We start from the raw sequence: 18,077 nt of genomic DNA on the forward strand, positions 1-18,077 counted from the left end.
ACTTTACTGCTAAAAAATGCTAACCGTAATCTAAGTCTTCAGCAAGCTGAAATCTTGTTGCACTAGTAACATTAAAGATCACTGATCACAGACCACCATTACAAATATAATAATAATGAAAAAGTTTGAAATATTGTGAGAATGACCAAAATGTGACACAGAGATGCAAAGTGAGCAAATGCTGTTGGAAAAACGGCCCCAATAAACTTGCTCGAGGCAGGGTTGCCACAAACCTTCCATTTGTAAAAAACACAGAACCTGTGAAGCACAACAAAACGAAGTGTGCCTGTAAACATGAGTTCGTGGATGCCCCCAAGTCTAATCAGCACCACGGGGCTCATTCTCCGCCTTCTCTGACAGTGAGAGACCTGCCTCTCACCATCTGCCAAAGATTTACTTTTTGTCACATGTAACAAAATGTGACAAAAAGGCACAAGTCACACTACATGTTCTTACATGGAGTATACATGTAAGAAGTTTAGAATTGCCAACCTGTTTCTTGGTGAGAAACACATTTACTACAGATAGTACTTACATACAGTTCTTTTTGTCATTAGTCTGTCATTACTATTTCCAAGTTTATGAAGGTCCAAATTTAGGATCACTCCTGTTTTCCCCCATCCACTTAAATGTAGTTATGTCATTTGTTTGTAATACAGATTCACTTGTTACCTTCTGAATTCCATCCTGGATTTTCCCACCATCCTGGTATACATTTCTCTCTCTTTCTCTATTTTTTACTTTGCATTCAGTACAGTTTGTTCTCTATGGTGTACATAGAGTTCTATGGGTTTGAGAAATACTGTCATGTGGCCAGCACCACAGAACCATATAGAACTGTTCCATCATCCTAATGTTTGTTTACAGGCTCTTTGTCTTCAACGCTGTCCCCCTCCCCCAAATCCTGGTAGCCACTGATCTACTCCTACCCTTGTAGTTTTGCCTTTTCTAGAATGTCATATAAAAGGAATCATGCAGGGTTTCCCTGGTGGCACAGTGGTTGAGAGTCCACTTGCCGATGCAGGGGACACGGGTTTGTGCCCCGGTCCAGGAGGATCCCACATGCCGCAGAGCGGCTGGGCCCGTGAGCCATGGCCGCTGAGCCTGCGCGTCCGGAGCCTGTGCTCCGTAACGGGAGAGGCTGCTTTCATTGAGCAAAATGCTTTTTAGATTCATCCATATTGTTGTGTGTTGCGTTTGTTCTTTTTCATTGTGTAGCTCTACTCTAGTATCTTTATCCAATACGTGTTTTTCCATTCACCTGTTGAAAGCAATCTTGGTTGTTTCTAGGTTTTGAAGATTATGATTAGAGCTGTTATGAGCATTCACATATAGGTTTTTCTTGCTAACGGGAGCAGCATTTACTAGGGGAAGGCTCCAAGGTGAGTGGATCCCTCAGGAGTTCTGAGATATGGCAGAACTGACTAGGACTTACAGCTTTTAGTTCAGTAGATGATTCATCATTAAAACAATAAATGCAATGGATGCATAGAAACTGGGTGAGCTATTTGCCATTTTACCACATGACATGTAAATAGAAAGATGCTAATAAAGTTTTTCTTTTCTTTTCTTTTCTTTTTTTTTTTTTGGCTGTGACATGTGGCTTGTGGAATCTTAGTTCCTCAACCAGAGATTGAACCTGGGCCCATGGCAGTGAAAGGGCCTAACCTAACCACCATGGCAGTGGTTAGGTCGAGTCCTAACCACTGGACTGCCAGGGAATTCTCGCTAATAAAGTTTTTTTATTAGCACTCACGTAATATTAAGAGTTAGCACCAGCAATTTACATCTTTATTCTTTTAAAAGATATTTGAATGGGATTATCAACTATTCCAGCTTGCTGTGTTTATAAGGAACTTATATTTTGAATGTTTTAATCTTTGATTTAAATTATTACCATTCAATTTATACATTGGAATCTATTATTTTTATTGGGGTGTTTTATACCTTTGGTTAAACCATCTTTTAAATAATCTTTATCAAAACTTTAAATACTGATTTTAGAATATGGCTCAATAAAATCAGTTTGCTGACACGACTCAATATTTTTCTCAATACTGTCATTACTTGCAATTCCAGATTCAACATTTAAACTTGATTATGATTTTGCATATTTCCACTTCACTACACTTTTTTATTCTAAAAAATTTAAAAAATCCTTTTTTTTACATCTTTATTGGAGTATAATTGCTTTACAATGTTGTGTTAGTTTCTGCTGTATAACAAAGTGAATCAGCTATATGTATACATATATCCCCATATCCCCTCCCTCTTGCATCTTCCTCCCTATCCCACCCCTCTAGGTGGTCACAAAGCACCGAGCTGATCTCCCTGTGCTCCCAGCTGCTTCCCACTAGCTATCTATTTTACATTTGATAGTGTACATATGTCAGTGCTACTGTCTCACTTCGTCCCAGCATACCCTTCCCGCTCCCCGTGTCCTCAAGTCCATTCTCTACATCTGCTGCCCCTAGGCTCCTTAGAACCATTTTTTTTTAAGATCCCATATATATCTGTTAGCATACGGTATTTGTTTTTCTGTTTCTGACTTACTTCACTCTGTATGAGAGATTCTAGATCCATCCACCTCACAACTAATAACTCAATTTCTTTTCTTTTTATGGCTGAGTAATATTCCATTGTATATATGTGCCTCATCTTCTTTATCCATTCATCTGTCAATGGACACTTAGGTTGCTTCCATGTCCTGGCTATTGTAAATAGTGCTGCAATGGACATTGTGGTACAGGTCTCTTTTTGAATTATGGTTTTCTCAGCATATATGCCCAGTAGTGGGATTGCTGGGTAGTATGGTAGTTGTACTTTTAGTTTTTTAAGGAATCTTCATACTGTTCTCCAGAGTGGCTGTGTCAATTTACATTCCCATGAACAGTGCAAGAGGGTTCCCTTTACTCCACACCCTCTCCAGCATTTATTGTTTGCAGATTTTTTGATGATGGCCATTCTGACCGGTGTGAGGTGATACATCATTGTAGTTTTGATTTGCATTTCTCTAATGATTAGTGATGTTGAGCATCCTTTCATGTGTTTGTTGGCAATCTGTATATCTTCTTTGTAGAAATGTCTATTGAGGTCTTCTGTCCATTTTTGGATTGGGTTCTTTGTTTTTTTGTTATTGAGCTGCTTGTATATTTTGGAGATTAATCCTTTGTCAGTTGCTTCATTTGCAAATATTTTCTCCAATTCTGAGGGTTGTCATTTCGTCTTGTTTATGGTTTCTTTTGCTATGCAAAAGCTTTTAAGTTTCATTAGGTCCCATTTGTTTGTTTCAATTTCCCGTACTCTAGGAGGTAAGTCAAAAAGGATCTTGCTGTGATTTATGTCATAGAGTGTTCTGCCTATGTTTTCTTCTAAGAGTTTTATAGTGTCTGCCCTTACATTAAGGTCATTAATCCATTTTGAGTTCATTTTTGTTTATGGTGTTAGGGAGTGTTCTGATTTCATTCTTTTACATGTAGCTGTCCAGTATTGCCAGCACCACTTATGGAAGAGGCTGTCTTTTCTCCATTGTATATTCTTGCCTCCTTTATCAAAGATAAGGTGATCATATGTGCATGGGTTTATCTCTGGGCTTTCTATCCTGTTCCATTGATCTATATTTCTGTGTTTGTGTCAGTATCATACTGTCTTGATTACTGTAGCTTTGTAGTATAGTCTGAAGTCAGGGAGCCTGATTCCTCCAGCTCGTTTTTCTTTCTCAAGATTGTTTTGGCTATTCAGAGTCTTTTGTGTTTCCATACAAATTGTGAACTTTTTTGTTCTTGTTCTGTAAAGAATGTCATTGGTAGTTTGATCGGGATTGCATTGAATCTGTAGATTGTTTTGGGTAACATAGTCATTTTCACAATGTTGATTCTTCCAATCCAAGAACATGCTATATCTTTCCATCTGTTTGTATCATCTTTAATTTCTTTCATTAGTGTCTTATAGCTTTCTGCATAGAGGTCTTTTTTCTCCTTAGGCAGGTTTATGCGTAGGTATTTTATTCTTTTTGTTGCAATGGTAAATAGGAGTGTTTCCTAATTTCTCTTTCAGATTTTTCATCATTAGTGTATAGGAATGCAAGAGATTTCTGTGCATTAATTTTGTATCTTACAACTTTACCAAATTCATTGATTAGCTCTAGTAGTTTTCTGGTACCATCTTTAGGATTCTGTATGTATAGTAACATGTTATCTGCAAACAGTGACAGTTTTCTTCTCCTTTTCCAACTTGGATTCCTTTTATTTATTTTTCTTCTCTGATTGCTGTGGCTAAAACTTCCAAAACTAAGTTGAATAATAGAGGTGAGAATGGACAGCCTTGTCTTGTTCCTGATCTTAGTGGAAATGGTTTCAGTTGTTCACCATTGAGAGCAATGTTGGCTGTGGGTTCGTCATATACGGCCTTTATTATGTTGAGGTAAGTTCCCTCTACGCCTACTTTCTGGAGGGTTTTATCCTTAATGGGTGTTGAATTTTTTTTTTTTTTTTGTGGTACGTGGGCCTCTTACTGCTGTGGCCTCTCCCGTTGCAGAGCACAGGCTCCGGACGTGCAGGCTCAGTGGCCATGGCTCACAGGCCTAGCTGCTCCGCGGCATGTGGGATCTTCCCAGACTGGGGCACAAACCCATGTCCCCTGCATCGGCAGGCAGACTCTCAACCACTGCTGAACCAGGGAAACCCGGGTGTTGAATTTTGTCAAAAGCTTTTTCAGCATCTGTTGAGATGATCATATGGTTTTTCTCCTTCAATTTGTCAATATGGTGTATCACGTTGATTGATTTGGGTATATTGAAGAATCCTTGCATTCCTGGGATAAACTCCACTTGATCATGGTGTATGATCCTTTTAATGTGCTGTTTGATTGTGTTTGCTAGTATTTTGTTGAGGACTTTTGCATTTATGTTCATCAGTATTACTGGCCTGTAGTTTTCTTTTTTTGTGACATCTTTTTCTAGTTTTGGTATCAGGGTGATGGTGGCCTCGTAGAATGAGCTTGGGAGTGTTTCTTCCTGTGCTATATTTGGGAAGAGTTTGAGAAGGATAGGTGTTAGCTCTTCTCTAAATGTTTGATAGAATTCGCCTGTGAAGCCATCTGGTCCTGGGCTTTTGTTTGTTGGAAGATTTTAAATCACAGCCTCAATTACAGTGCTTGTGATTGGTCTGTTCATATTTTCTATTTCTTCCTGGTTCAGTCTTGGAAGGTTGTGTTTTTCTAAGAATTTGTCCATTTCTTCCAGGTTGTCCATTTTATTGGCATAGAGTTGCTTGTAGTAATCTCTCATGATCCCTGTACTTCTGCAGTGTCAGTTGTTACTTCTCCTTTTTCATTTCTAATTCTATTGATTTGAGTCTTCTCTCTTTTTTCTTGATAAGTCTGGCTAATGTTTTATCAATTTTGTTTATCTTCTCAAAGAACCACTTTTAGTTTTATTGATCTTTACTATTGTTTCCTTCATTTGTTTTTCATATCTTTCTGATCTGTTCTTTATGATTTCTTTCATACTGCTAACTTTGGGTTTTTTATTTCTTTCTTTCTCTAATTGCTTTAGGTGTAAGGTTAGGTTGTTTATTTGAGATGTTTCTTGTTTCTTGAGGGAGGATTGTATTGCTATAAACTTCCCTCTTAGTGCTGCTTTTGCTGCATCCCATAGGTTTTGGGTTGCTGTGTTCTGATTGTCAGTTGTTTCTAGGTATTCTTTTATTTCCTCTTTGATTTCCTCAGTGATCTCTTGGTTATTTAGTACCATATTGTTTAGCTCTCCATGTGCTTGTACTTTTTACAGTATTTTTCCTGTAATTGATATCTAGTCTCATAGTGTTGTGGTAAGAAAAGGTACTTGATAAATTTTTATTTTCTTAAATTTACCAAGGCTTGATTTGTGACACAAGATATGATCTATCCTTCAGAATGTTCCATGAGCATTTGAGAAGAAAGTGTATTCTGTTGATTTTGGATGGAATGTCCTATAAATATCAATTAAGTCCATCTTGTTTAATGTGTCATTTAAAGCTTGTGTTTCCTTATTTATTTTCATTTTGGATGATCTGTCCACTGGTGAAAGTAGGGTGTTAAAGTCCCCTACTATTATTGTATTACTGTTGATTTCCCCTTTTACAACTGTTAGCATTTGGCTTATGTATTGAAGTTCTCTTATTTTGGGTGCATAAATATTTACAATTGTTATATCTTCTTCTTGGATTGATCACTTGATCATTATGTAGTGTCCTTCTTTGTCTCTTGTAATAGTCTTCATTTTAAAGTCTATTTTGTCTGATATAAGTATTGCTACTCCAGATTTCTTTTGATTTCCATGTACATGGAATATCGTTTTCCATCCCCTCACTTTTGGTCTGTATGTGTCCCTAGGTCTGAAGTGGGTCTCTTGTAGACAGCATATATATGGGTCTTGTTTTTGTATCCATTCAGCCAGTCTGTGTCTTTTATTTGGAGCATTTAATCCATTTACATTTATGATAATTATCGATATGTATGTTCCTTTTACCATTTTTTTGATTGTTTTGGGTTTGTTTTTGTAGGTCTTTTCCTTCTCTTGTGTTTCCTGCCTAGAGAAGTTCCCTTAGCATCTGTTGTAAATCTGATTTGGTGGTGCTGAATTCTCTTTACTGTAAAGATAATTGTCTTTAAAGGTTTTAATTTCTCTGCCAAATCTGAATGAGATCCTTGCTGGGTAGAGTAATCTTGGTTGTAAGTTTTCCCCTTTCATCATTTTAAATATGTCCTGCCAGTCCCTTCTGGCTTGCAGATTTTCTGCTGAAAGATCAGCTGTTAACCTTATGGTGATTCCCTTGTATGTTATTTGCTGTTTTTCCCTTGCTTCTTTTAATATTTTTTCTGTGTATTTAATTTTTGATAGTTTGATTAATGTGTGTTTTATCATGTTTCTCTTTGGATTTATCCTGTATGGGATTCTCTGTGTTTACTGGACTTGATAGACTATTTCCTTTCCCATATTAGGGAAGCTTTCAACTACAATTCCTTCAAATATTTTCTCAGTGTCTTTCTTTTTCTATTGTTCTTCTGGGACCCTATAATTGGAATGTTGGTGTGTTTAATGTTGTCCCAGAGGTCTCTGAGACTGTCTTCAATTATTTTCATTCTTTTTTCTTTATTCTGCTCTGAGGTAGTTATTTCCACCATTTTATCTTCCAGGTCACTTATCGGTTCTTCTGCCTCAGTTATTCTGCTATTGATTCCTTCTAGAGAATTTTTAATTTCACTTATTGAGTTTCTCATAATTATTTGTTTGCTCTTTGGTTCTTCTAGGTCCTTGTTAAATGTTTCTTGCATTTTCTCCATTCTATTTCCAGGATTTTGGAATATCTTTACTATCATCACTCTGAATTCTTTTTCAGGTAGACTGCCTATTTCCTCTTCATTTGTTTGGTCTTGTGGGTTTTTACTTTGCTCCTTTATCTGCTGTGTATTTCTCTGTCTTCTCATTTTGCTTAACTTACTGTGGTTGGGGTCTCCTTTTTGCAGGCTTCAGGTTCATAGTTCCCATTGTTTTTGGTGTCCACCCCCAGTGGGTGAGGTTGGTTCAGTGGGTTGTGTAGGCTTCCTGGTGGAGGGGACTGGTGCCTGTGTTCTGGTGGATGAGGCTGGATCTTGTCTTTCTGGTGGGCAGAACTGTGTCCAGTATTGTGTTTTGGGGTGTCTGTGAATTTATTATGATTTTAGGCACCCTCTATGCTAATGGATGGGTTTGTGTTCCTATCTTGCTACTTGTTTGGCATGGGGTGTCCAGCACTGGAGCTTGCTGCTGATTGAGTGGAGCTGTTCTTAGCATTGAGATGGAGATCTCTGTGAGAGCTCTCACTGATTGATATTACATGGGGCTGGGAGGTCTCTGGTGGTCCAATGTCCTGAACTCAGCTCTCTCACCTCAGAGGCTCAGGCCTGATAGCCAGCCAGATCATCAAGACCCTGTCAGCCACATGGCTCAGAAGAAAAGGGAGAAAAAAAAGACAGAAAGAAAAAATAATAAAAATAAAATATAAAAAATTATTTAAAAAATAATAAAAAATTTAAAAAGTAATTTAAAAAATGAAGAGAGCATCCAAACCAATAAACAAATCTACCAATGATAACAAGTGCTAAGAACTATACTGAGATAAACATAAAAGTCAGAAAGAAAAGAGTTGCAGACAGCAAACCCCAAGTCTACTGTTGCTCCCAAAGTCTACCACCTCAATTCTGGGATGATTCATTGTCTATTCAGGTATTCCACAGATGCAGCATACCTCAAGTCGATTGTGGAGATTTAATCAGCTGCTCCTGAGGCTGCTGGGAGAGATTTCCCTTTCCCTTCTTTGTTCGCACAGCTCTTGGGGTTCAGCTTTGGATTTGGCCCCTCCTCTGCATGTAGGTTGCCCTCTGGCATCTTTTCTTTGCCCAGACAGGAGGGGGTTAAAGGAGTGGCTGATTAGGGGGCTCTGGATCACTCAGGCCAGGGGGAGGGATGGGTACGTAATGCGGGGCGAGCCTGCGGTGGCAGAGGCCAGCGTGACGTTGCAACAGCCTGAGGCACGCCGTGCGTTCTTCGGGGGAAATTGTCCCTGGATTATGGGACTCTGGCAGTGGTGGGCCGCACAGGCTCCCAGGAGGGGAGATGTGGATAGTGACCTGTGCTTGCACACAGGCTTCTTGGTGGCTGTAGCAGCGGTCTTAGCGTTTCATGCCCGTCTCTGGTGTCTGCACTGATAGCCGTGATTTGTGCCTGTCTCTGGAGCTCATCTAGGTGGTGTTCTGAAGCCCCTCTCCTCATGCACCCTGAAAAAATTGCCTCTTGACTCTTAGGCAGTTCCAGACTTTTCCCCAGACTCCCTCCTGGCTAGCTGTGGTGCACTAGCCCCCTTCAGGCTGTGTTCACGCAGCCAAACCCAGTCCTCTCCCCGGGGTCTGACTTCTGAAGCTCAAGCCTCAGCTCCCAGCCCCCACCAGCCCCGGCGGGTGAGCAGACAAGCCTCTCAGGCTGGTGAGTGCTGGTCGGCACCGATCCTCTGTGCGGGAGTCTCTCCACTTTGCCCTCTGCACCCCTGTTGCTGCGCTCTCCTCCATGGCTCCAAAGCTTCCCCCTGCTGCCCACCCTCTGTCTCCACAAGTGAAGGGGCTTCCTAGTGTGTGGAAACTTTTCCTCCTTCACAGCTCCCTCCCAGTGGTGCGGGTCCCATCCCTATTCTTTTGTCTTCGCTTTTTCTTTTGTCCTATCCAGGTACGTGGGTAGGGCAAAAGAAAAAAGGTATGTGGGGAGTTTCTTGCCTTTTGGGAGGTCTGAGGTCTTCTGCCAGCATTCAGTAGGTGTTCTGTAGGAGTTGTTCCACATGTAGATATATTTTTGATGTATTTGTGGGGAGGAAGTCTTATTCCTCTGCCATCTTGAAGGTCCTCCAAAAAAATCCTTCTTTAAAGGGCAATTTATGCTGGTTTTATTGAAGTGCTACATACAATTGTTAAAAATTTGGAAAATGTCACCTTTGATATTATTTTTCCATAACTTAAATTTATTAATAACTTATTAATTTTGCTGACTAAGGCCTAAAATCTCCCATACTTTGCTTTGCAATTAATGATGGATTAGGTAAATATAAAATTAAATGTACAAGATTAAAAACCCTCCCATTGAGGTGATGATCAAATTGACCATCATCAAACCAGAACATCATATGAAACTCCAGGGAACAAAAGATGGGATTATCTCACTGTGGACGCATGCATTCTTCTTATGCATTATCTGTCTGTCTCACACTATTCTTCATAACCGGCCACAGTATTTGTTGCAAAATACACATATCTGTTTAAAGTTCCATGTGATTCATTCTTATGTTTTCTATTCTATTTAATTTTCACAAAATGCTGGTTGTGACTCTCCACTAATGGGTTGCAGGCTACAAATCACTCATTAGTCTGCTCAGCAGTCTACTCACTAAACTGGGACAGGACAACTGCCGAGCCATGCTGAGAAATGGGTCCCTGGCTCAGATCATAAGTGAGAATCGACTTCAAATGTTTTAAAGAGATAAATATGAAAAGAAAAACTTTAATTATTTTTAGGAAAAAAAGTAAATGAAGGATAATATCCTTTTTACTTCTGGATAGAGAAAGATCTATTAAAAATTCCACAAATATAACAAGGTATGGAGGTAAATATTGATGAATTCAGTTATATTAAAACTTTGAACTTCAGTTCAGCAAAGGGCACTATAAAATAGAAAAGTCACAGCCTAGAAGGAGATATACATATTGCCAATAAAGGATTTTAATCCAGAGTAATAGACTTAAAAATTTGTATAATCAATCAGTAAAAGACAAAATATATGAACAAGTAAGTTATACATGTGAACATGCAGTAAGTTACAACTTACAAAAAAAGTGGTTATTAGTAACCAGGTAAATGTTAAAATTATAATGAAGTACAATTTCATGCTTCTAAAATTAGAATTTTTCTAATTTGAAAATCCCAAATGCTGGCCACAAAGTTCATAGTGGGAATTCAAGCATTGCTGATGGTTGGTCCATTGGTAAAACTCATTTGGAGAATAACGTAGCAATATTTAGAACATAAAGAAGTTTACACCTCTTGATGTAGCAATTGTACACGTAAGGATGTCTATATAAAACCCAGAAATAGCTTTATACTTTATAAAGATATGGGGATATTGTTTCCAACTCCAACAGAAATAAGACAAAAAATTAAGTTATGAGAACGGATGAATAAATTGTGGTATAACGATTCAATGGAAGACTATGCGTCAGAGAAAATGAACACCTAGAGATGCCAGCATGAGTCTCACAAACACAGTACTGAACAAAAATGTTAAGTTGTATGAATATACGTTTGATACCACTTATAAACATGGAACACTTATTTACCACTTGTAAACATGGAGCACAATTCCACATCTTGGTTAAGAATAACACACATGTTTTAAGGGTGCATGAAAATGTGAAACTTCACAGCTGGAATAATGGTCATCCCTTAGGAAGGCACATGTGCTTAGAGAGAAGTACGTAGGGGCTTCTGTGGTGTTAGTAACGGTTTGTTTTTATAGTTGGGAAGTAGACACGCAGATTATATCATATTTTTATTTTACATTTTTATATAGGAATTATTCAAAGATAAATTTAAAAAATAAAAACAGAGATGATGGCTGTATTGTGGGTCAAAAGAAGAAAAAAGAGACAAAATAGTGGCATTTTCAAAGACAGAAACACCAAACTTTTTAGACTAAATGCACAAAATTACCTATGTGGAAAGATTAGTAATAAATCATTGTTTCTAGCATTAATAGAACTCAAAATAACTATATGATACAAAAGTTGATAGAAAATAATTCATAATCCCTTGACGTCCATGCATTTTACAACATTATAATTCTTCATGTCAAGTGACATATAAAACACTCTTTATTTTTAAATGGTTGTGGTATATTTGATAGTCTAAATTTTAAGAAGGGTTAAGAGAAAACAAGAGAAAGCTGGCAACACTGAGTGGCTGAACTGGGATTTGTGTTCTCTTTCCAGCCACAGGGACGAAGTCTGAGGGCCTCTGGGATGCTCTCTGGAGGACATGCCCCTCACCCATGGGCTAGAGCCTCTGATTCTTATGATAAATATGTGACGGCAAAAGGTCTACTGATGAGAACATTAGGAGATAAAACTTACAAATTGACTGGTTTGACTGGTGCCAAGAAAGATCTTGTTTGAAATCTGTCCCATAGTCCACCAACCATCTAAAATCACCATCAAAATGAATGACAAGTATTTAACCAAGTTAGTGTAATTTCTAGTATTTAAGTTCCAATTACTGTAATCTCTAGTATATATGTTCTAAGTTACTATAATTTCTAGTATACAAGCTTCAGTCCTCTCGTATCACAGGCAAGAGCCCCAGTCACCCAATGGAAAGCACTCCCCGAGCACCCTTAGTCACTCCGGGGGTTGCTCCAGAGCCACTCCTGGTCTCTGCTCTGCTCGCAGACCCTCAGGGTCGGTTTGTTTTCTCACAGCTGGAATCTGCCTCGTGAGCCACCTCCTTTGGGCTGAAGCCCTTGTGAAAGGTCTGGTTTGGATTTTCATCCCAAGACTGTGCTTTCTTGGCTCCCCCTTAGCCCATGCTCCACAGCCCCAGGCTAGTCTCCCCCACCCAGAGCCGTCATCTTAGACCATCATCTCGCCAGGAAGGACTTTGGATACAAGTATAATTCAACACTAAACAATATGTAATAAAAGACCAATTTTCACAAGGTATAAAAATATTTTAAAGGAGTTGAGAGATTCTTAAAAATAGTTATAGGAATCCAGACACATTTTTGGTCCTTTAATTGGTTTTAATTTCTGTGCACAAATCCTGTGCTGAGATTTTATATTAAAACTGTATTTTTCCTCTCTAATTATCCTTTTTCTCTGTAAAAGCTGAAGTTTTTCAAGATACTGTGGGCTTCTTAACCTGTAGTTCACAAACCTCTTAGGAGTCCATGTTTAGAACTGTATTTCAATATAATTGATTTCCTTTTTAGTTTTGTGTACTTTGATGTATTAAAAAACTTCATTATGAGAGGTGATCACTGACCTGAGTTATTGCTGGCAATCCTTCATATCTTTTCAGTGTAAAACACTGTGAGATAGGGTCAGCAGCTTTTTCCACTGTTGTTTCTTCTGGATCAAGTTTTGGTGGTAGCATCTTGTCCCAAGGAACCATTTCATAAGCCCTATGAAATTATTAAATAATGACATTTTATGAAAAATACATATTCAGTTGGCATAGTTCTTAACAATAGCGTATTCTGTGGTAGGAAGAATTCTAAATTGCCCCCCAAGATTCCTGCCCCTGGCGTACATACTGTATGTAGTCACCTCCCCTCAAGTGTGGGCAGAGCAAATGTATATGGTAGGGTATCACGCCTATGATAGTTTATATGGCAACTTTATATGGCAAAAAGGAATTGTGCACAGATAATTAAGGTCCCTAATCAGTTGAATTTGAGTTACTCAAAAAATAAATAAATAAAAGGCAGATTATCCTAAGTGGTTCTGACCTAAACAGGTGACCCCTAAAAAGAAGCAAGAAAACAGCAGCAGACACACTTCAGTTATCCTTAAACAAATCCTGAGAGTCCTGGAGCTGCGCTGAGCTGAATTCTGCCAACAATCCGAATGATCCTGGGAGACTGGGACTCAGCTGCTGCTGACATCTTGATTCCAGCCTGAGAAACCCTGATCATTGAACTCAGTGGGCACTTGCCAGCACTTCTGTCTTATGCAAACGTGAGCTACTAAATGGGCATGATGTAAAGCTGCCATATTGTGGTAATCTGTTACGCAGCAATAGAAAACGAATGCATACACGTATATACATCTTACACTTTACTGAAAAAAAATTCATTTGAGCTTTGCAGCAGGGCAAGAAGAACATTAATTTATAAATAAATAAGCTATGGCTTAGAAAACTGAATTTGTTTGCTTAAGGTCACTCAGCCACTGATGGTCGAAGTTAGACCTCTGATCTTGATTACCTGCCACTGAGGAGTCAGTAACATTCACATGATGTTCACCCCCCTGCCCCCTAAAGCACTTTCTTAGTTTGCCACCCAAGCACTAGGTCTCTGCATTTCCTCCCCCCAACCCCCCATTGGTTCCCTCCTCTCAGTCCCTTGTGCTGGCACCACCCCCCTTTTTCTCCTCTTTCTTGATGTACAGATGCCAGGACTCAAGCTCTGTTCTCCTCTGGCTCATCCAGTGCTGGGGCTTGACATCCCTGCCCATAAGCCATGACACCCAGACTTGCTCCTCCAGCCCAGACCTCTCCCCCAGACTGCAGACCCACAGACCCCGTTGCCTACTTGACGCATCCACATGGATGTCTAATGAGCATCTTTATATTCAGCATGTCTAAAACTGGCCTCTGATCTTTCCCCCCCGACCTGCTCCACCGGCCTTCATCTTGATAAGTGATGGCTTCAGTCCATCCAGCTGCAGAGCCCTAAACCTTGGAATCATTCTCCATGCCTCTTTCAGGCTCACAATCTCCAGTCTGGAAACTGTGTTGACTCTGTTCTCAAAATGTATCCAGAGGCCAGCAACTGTTACAACTTCCTACCACACTCCTCCAAAACGCCATTATCTCTGACCTAGATGACAGCAGCAACCTTCTGCCTGGTCTCCCAGCTTCTCCCCTCACCCGGTCCACTTTGAACCCAGCAGCCACCATGACTACTTTGATACACAAGTCTGATCTGGCCACTTCACTGCTAACACCCTACTGTTTACAGTCTCTGCAAGTGCCCAGCAAGATCTGGTTCCTGGGTACTCCCTGACCTCTTCTTTTGCTACCCCTCTCTTACTGCACTGTAGACCCCTGGCCTTTGCTCTTCCTTGACACCTCAATCACACTTCTGACACAGGGCTTTTGCTCTACGTTCCCTTTGACTGGGAAGTAGTCAATCCAGATATCTGCACATCACTCATTTCCAAGTTCCTGCTCAAATCTCATCGCTCAAGGAGGCCTACCCAGACCTCCTAGTTATTCTGGAAGCCTGTTACTCCACACAGGACGTTCTTGATATTCTTATCCTGTTCTATTTTTTCTCTGCTATTTTTTCATTGACTCATCACCTTCTAAGATATGATCTATTTATTTATTACTTTTGTGGCTTATTGTCCGTCTCCCTTTAGAGTGAGTGCTCATTGGAGGAGTCTTTTATTCACTGGTGAATCTCACAGCCTAGGGCATGGACACATAACAGATACTTTATATGATTTTCAACTGAGTAAAAAAGTTCTTCAAACTTCTCTGCTCTCATTTTCTATGATGCTGGACATCCTTATCTCGTCCTCTCTCTCTGAGCCTTTCCTTTCTGTTTTGGTTTTATTTTTCTATTAAATATAGGTTTTCCTCCTTTAACTGTTTATTTTAGCAATCAATATAAGTAAGTAAAGAATTGTGTCTGATAGTCTTTGAATTCCTCACAGGATCCAGGATATTGTGGACACAAAGGAGATGTGTTATTAAAGAAAAAAGAAATACGTTTTTAAATCAAATTCTACTCAGGAAAAAGCTTACTTTTGTGTAGAAGACTTGTAAAATGAGTCTTTTGCATTATATTTCTTGTTTGATTGTAAAAGTGGTTCTCCATCATCCTAGAAGGGGTGAATAATAAGTTTAAAAAGATTAGATGTAAATGAAAATTGCTAATGTTTTATATTCACCATGCTTTCTTTTTCTCTCATTCTGCATTTTTCTTCTTTCAAAGCACGTCTTGGATCCACCAGATTTAATGCTTTCCCACTTTCCTCTATTGTCTTGGAAATTTACATTGTGTGTGTGTGTGTGTGTGTGTGTGTGTGTGTGTGTGTGTACTCCTACTAATTAAATTAAAACTTACAAATATATGTTATTCTACTCATTTCTGATTTTTGGCTTAATAAATTTTTTAAGATTGAAATGTATTTAATTAATTTTAGACCTTTCTTGTTTTCTAATATATACACAAAAGACTATTTTTTTCTTCTTAGCAGAGTTTTAACTCCTTTATACAAAATCTGATATGTTTCATTTTCAAATTTATCATTCAGTTTAAAACATTTTCTAATTTCTCCTGTGATTTCTTCTTTGACCCATGGATTATTTAGAATTGTGGTGTTTAATTTAAAAATATTTGATGTTTTCCTAGACATCTTATAGCTATTTATTTTTAATTTAACTCTGTGGTGGTTTGAGAACATATATAGTAAATTACAGTCACTGATTTTTGAATGCTAAACAAATCTTGCAATCCTGGAATAATTCCCACTTAGTTGTGATGTATCATCCTTTTTATATATTACTAAATTCAATTTAGTAAAATTTTGCTAAGGATTTTTTTGTCTGTTCATATCAGACTAATTTTTGTTGTAATATCTTTTTCATATTGTGATGACAGGATTCTTTTGTCCTCAAATATATTATTATTTGGGTAAAATGATATTATTTCTTCCTTAAATATCTGACCTTGCTCATTAGTAAAACTACCTAGCCCTGGAGTTTTTTCTGTAGAAAGTGTTTTGATAATCAATTAAACTATTTCATAGGTGTAGGGCTCCTCAGACTTTCTTATTATGTCAGTTTTGTTGGGTTTTCAAGGAATTTTCTCATCTTAGCTAAGTTGTCAGATTGACTGGCATAAAGTTGTTTATCATATCCTTTATTAAAAAAATAAACTGTATTGAGGTATAATATACTGCAATGAACTAAATTCGATAAATGCATACAACTTGATGAGATATTATAGCTGTGTATATCCATGAAAACACAACAGACAAGATTCAGAGCATTTATATTTTACAGAAGTATTTCTCATGCCCCTTTGCATCCATATGTCCCCCTGTTCCCAGGCCAGGGCAACAAATGATCTGCTTTTTGTCACTCTATATTGGTTTGTATTTTTAGAGGTTTATTTAAATAGAATCAGTTGGTATGTAATATTTTGTTTCTGGCTACTTTCATTCAGTATAATGATTTTGAGATTCATTCATGTTGTTGCATGTATCAGTAGATTTTTATTGCTGAATACTATTCCATTGTATGACTATGCCACAATTTGTTCATACTTTCACATGCATGTGAACATTTGTTTCCACATTTTGGCAATTATGAATAAAGCTGCTTTGAATATTTATGTTCAAGTCATTGTGTGGACATACATTTAAATTTGTCTTGGGTAAATATCTAGGAGTAGAATGGCTGGGACACTTGATAGGTGTGTGTTTAACTTCTAAACAGTGTTAAAGAGTTTCCAAAGTATCTGTAATGTTTCACAATCCCACCAGCAGTGTGTGAGAGTTCCAGTGTTCTGGATCCTTGTCAACACCTGGAATTTTCAGTCTTTTAAATTTTAGCCATTGTGGGGATATACTGTTTTTCACTAATGACTCAGCATGTTGAACATCGTTTCATGTATTTTTTAGCCATTCTTATTTTTTTTTGTGAAGTGTCTGTTCAGATCTTTTGTTCATTTTTCACTTGGGTTGTTAGTCTTGTTATTGACTGATTTTAAGAGGTTTTTATACATTATAGATACAAATCCTTTATCATATATGTGATTGTGAATATTTTCCCATTGTGTAGCTTGCTGTTTCATTTTCTTAACAATGCATTTTGAAAATCTAAATATTTAAAAAATTTTACAATCTTAATTTTATATTGAGGCCTATTATCCATTTTAAGGTTAATTTTTTGTATATGTTAATATAGTAAAACTTGATTTTTTTCCCCATAGGATATCCAGTTGTTTTAGTAATATATTAAAACTTCCCTTTCTTCACTTAAATGCCTTGGCACATTAAAAAAATCAAATGGCAATATATTAGGTGGTTCCACTTCTGGACTCTCTTTTATGTTTCATTAATCTGTATCTATCATTTTCCCTTTTGTACTGATTATTGTAACTTTATAGTAAGACTTGAAATCAGGTGGCATAAATCCTCCAAGTTTATTCTTCTTATTCAAAATTGATTTAGTTATTTTAGCTTTCCGTTTTATATTGATTTTATAATCAGCTTGCCAATTTCTTCAAAAGTGTCTCTTAAGATTTTGATGGAGTTTGCATTGAAAGTATCTATAGATTAACTGGGGAAGCATTAACATATTAACAATAATAAGTCTTTCTGTCCATAAACCTGGTTTGCTTTCCATTTATTTAGGTCTTCTTTAATTGATTTCATTCATCAATGTACTCTAGTTGTCAGTGAAGAAAATGTGCATGTGTTTCACTAAATTCTATGTTGATTTTGGCCCTATTGTAAACAGAATCTTTTGAAATTTCATTTTCCAATTGTTGCCTTCTGATATGCACAAATACAATTGGTTTTTGTATATTAACAATAAACATGCCTTTAATAAATTCAGCTATTACTTTTAGTAGTTGTTTTGAAGATTCCTGAGGATTTTCTATAAATATTAGGTCATCTCTATGTAAAGATAGATTTGTTTCTTCCTTTCCAATATTTATGACTTCTACCTCTCTTCCTTACCCTGCTGCAATAGCCATTATCTCCATTGGATGGAAAATAAAAGT

The 18,077-nt window shown here is 37.7% G+C and overlaps 1 protein-coding gene across 1 annotated transcript in view; it reads right to left on the reverse strand.

Annotated features, from left to right (window-relative positions):
• The window catches only part of SPATA48 (spermatogenesis associated 48), a 56,606-nt gene that overhangs the window by 17,403 nt on the left and 21,126 nt on the right, over positions 1–18,077 (reverse strand). The window contains exons 3-5 of the mRNA XM_004277947.3: positions 15,086–15,162; positions 12,596–12,734; positions 11,689–11,756 (exon numbers count right to left, since the gene is read on the reverse strand). Coding sequence (XP_004277995.1) covers positions 11,689–11,756; positions 12,596–12,734; positions 15,086–15,162 — 284 coding nt within the window. The remainder of the gene's footprint in view (positions 1–11,688; positions 11,757–12,595; positions 12,735–15,085; positions 15,163–18,077) is intronic.

Source organism: Orcinus orca, chromosome 9, assembly GCF_937001465.1.
Source record: "Orcinus orca chromosome 9, mOrcOrc1.1, whole genome shotgun sequence".
NCBI lineage: Eukaryota > Metazoa > Chordata > Mammalia > Artiodactyla > Delphinidae > Orcinus > Orcinus orca.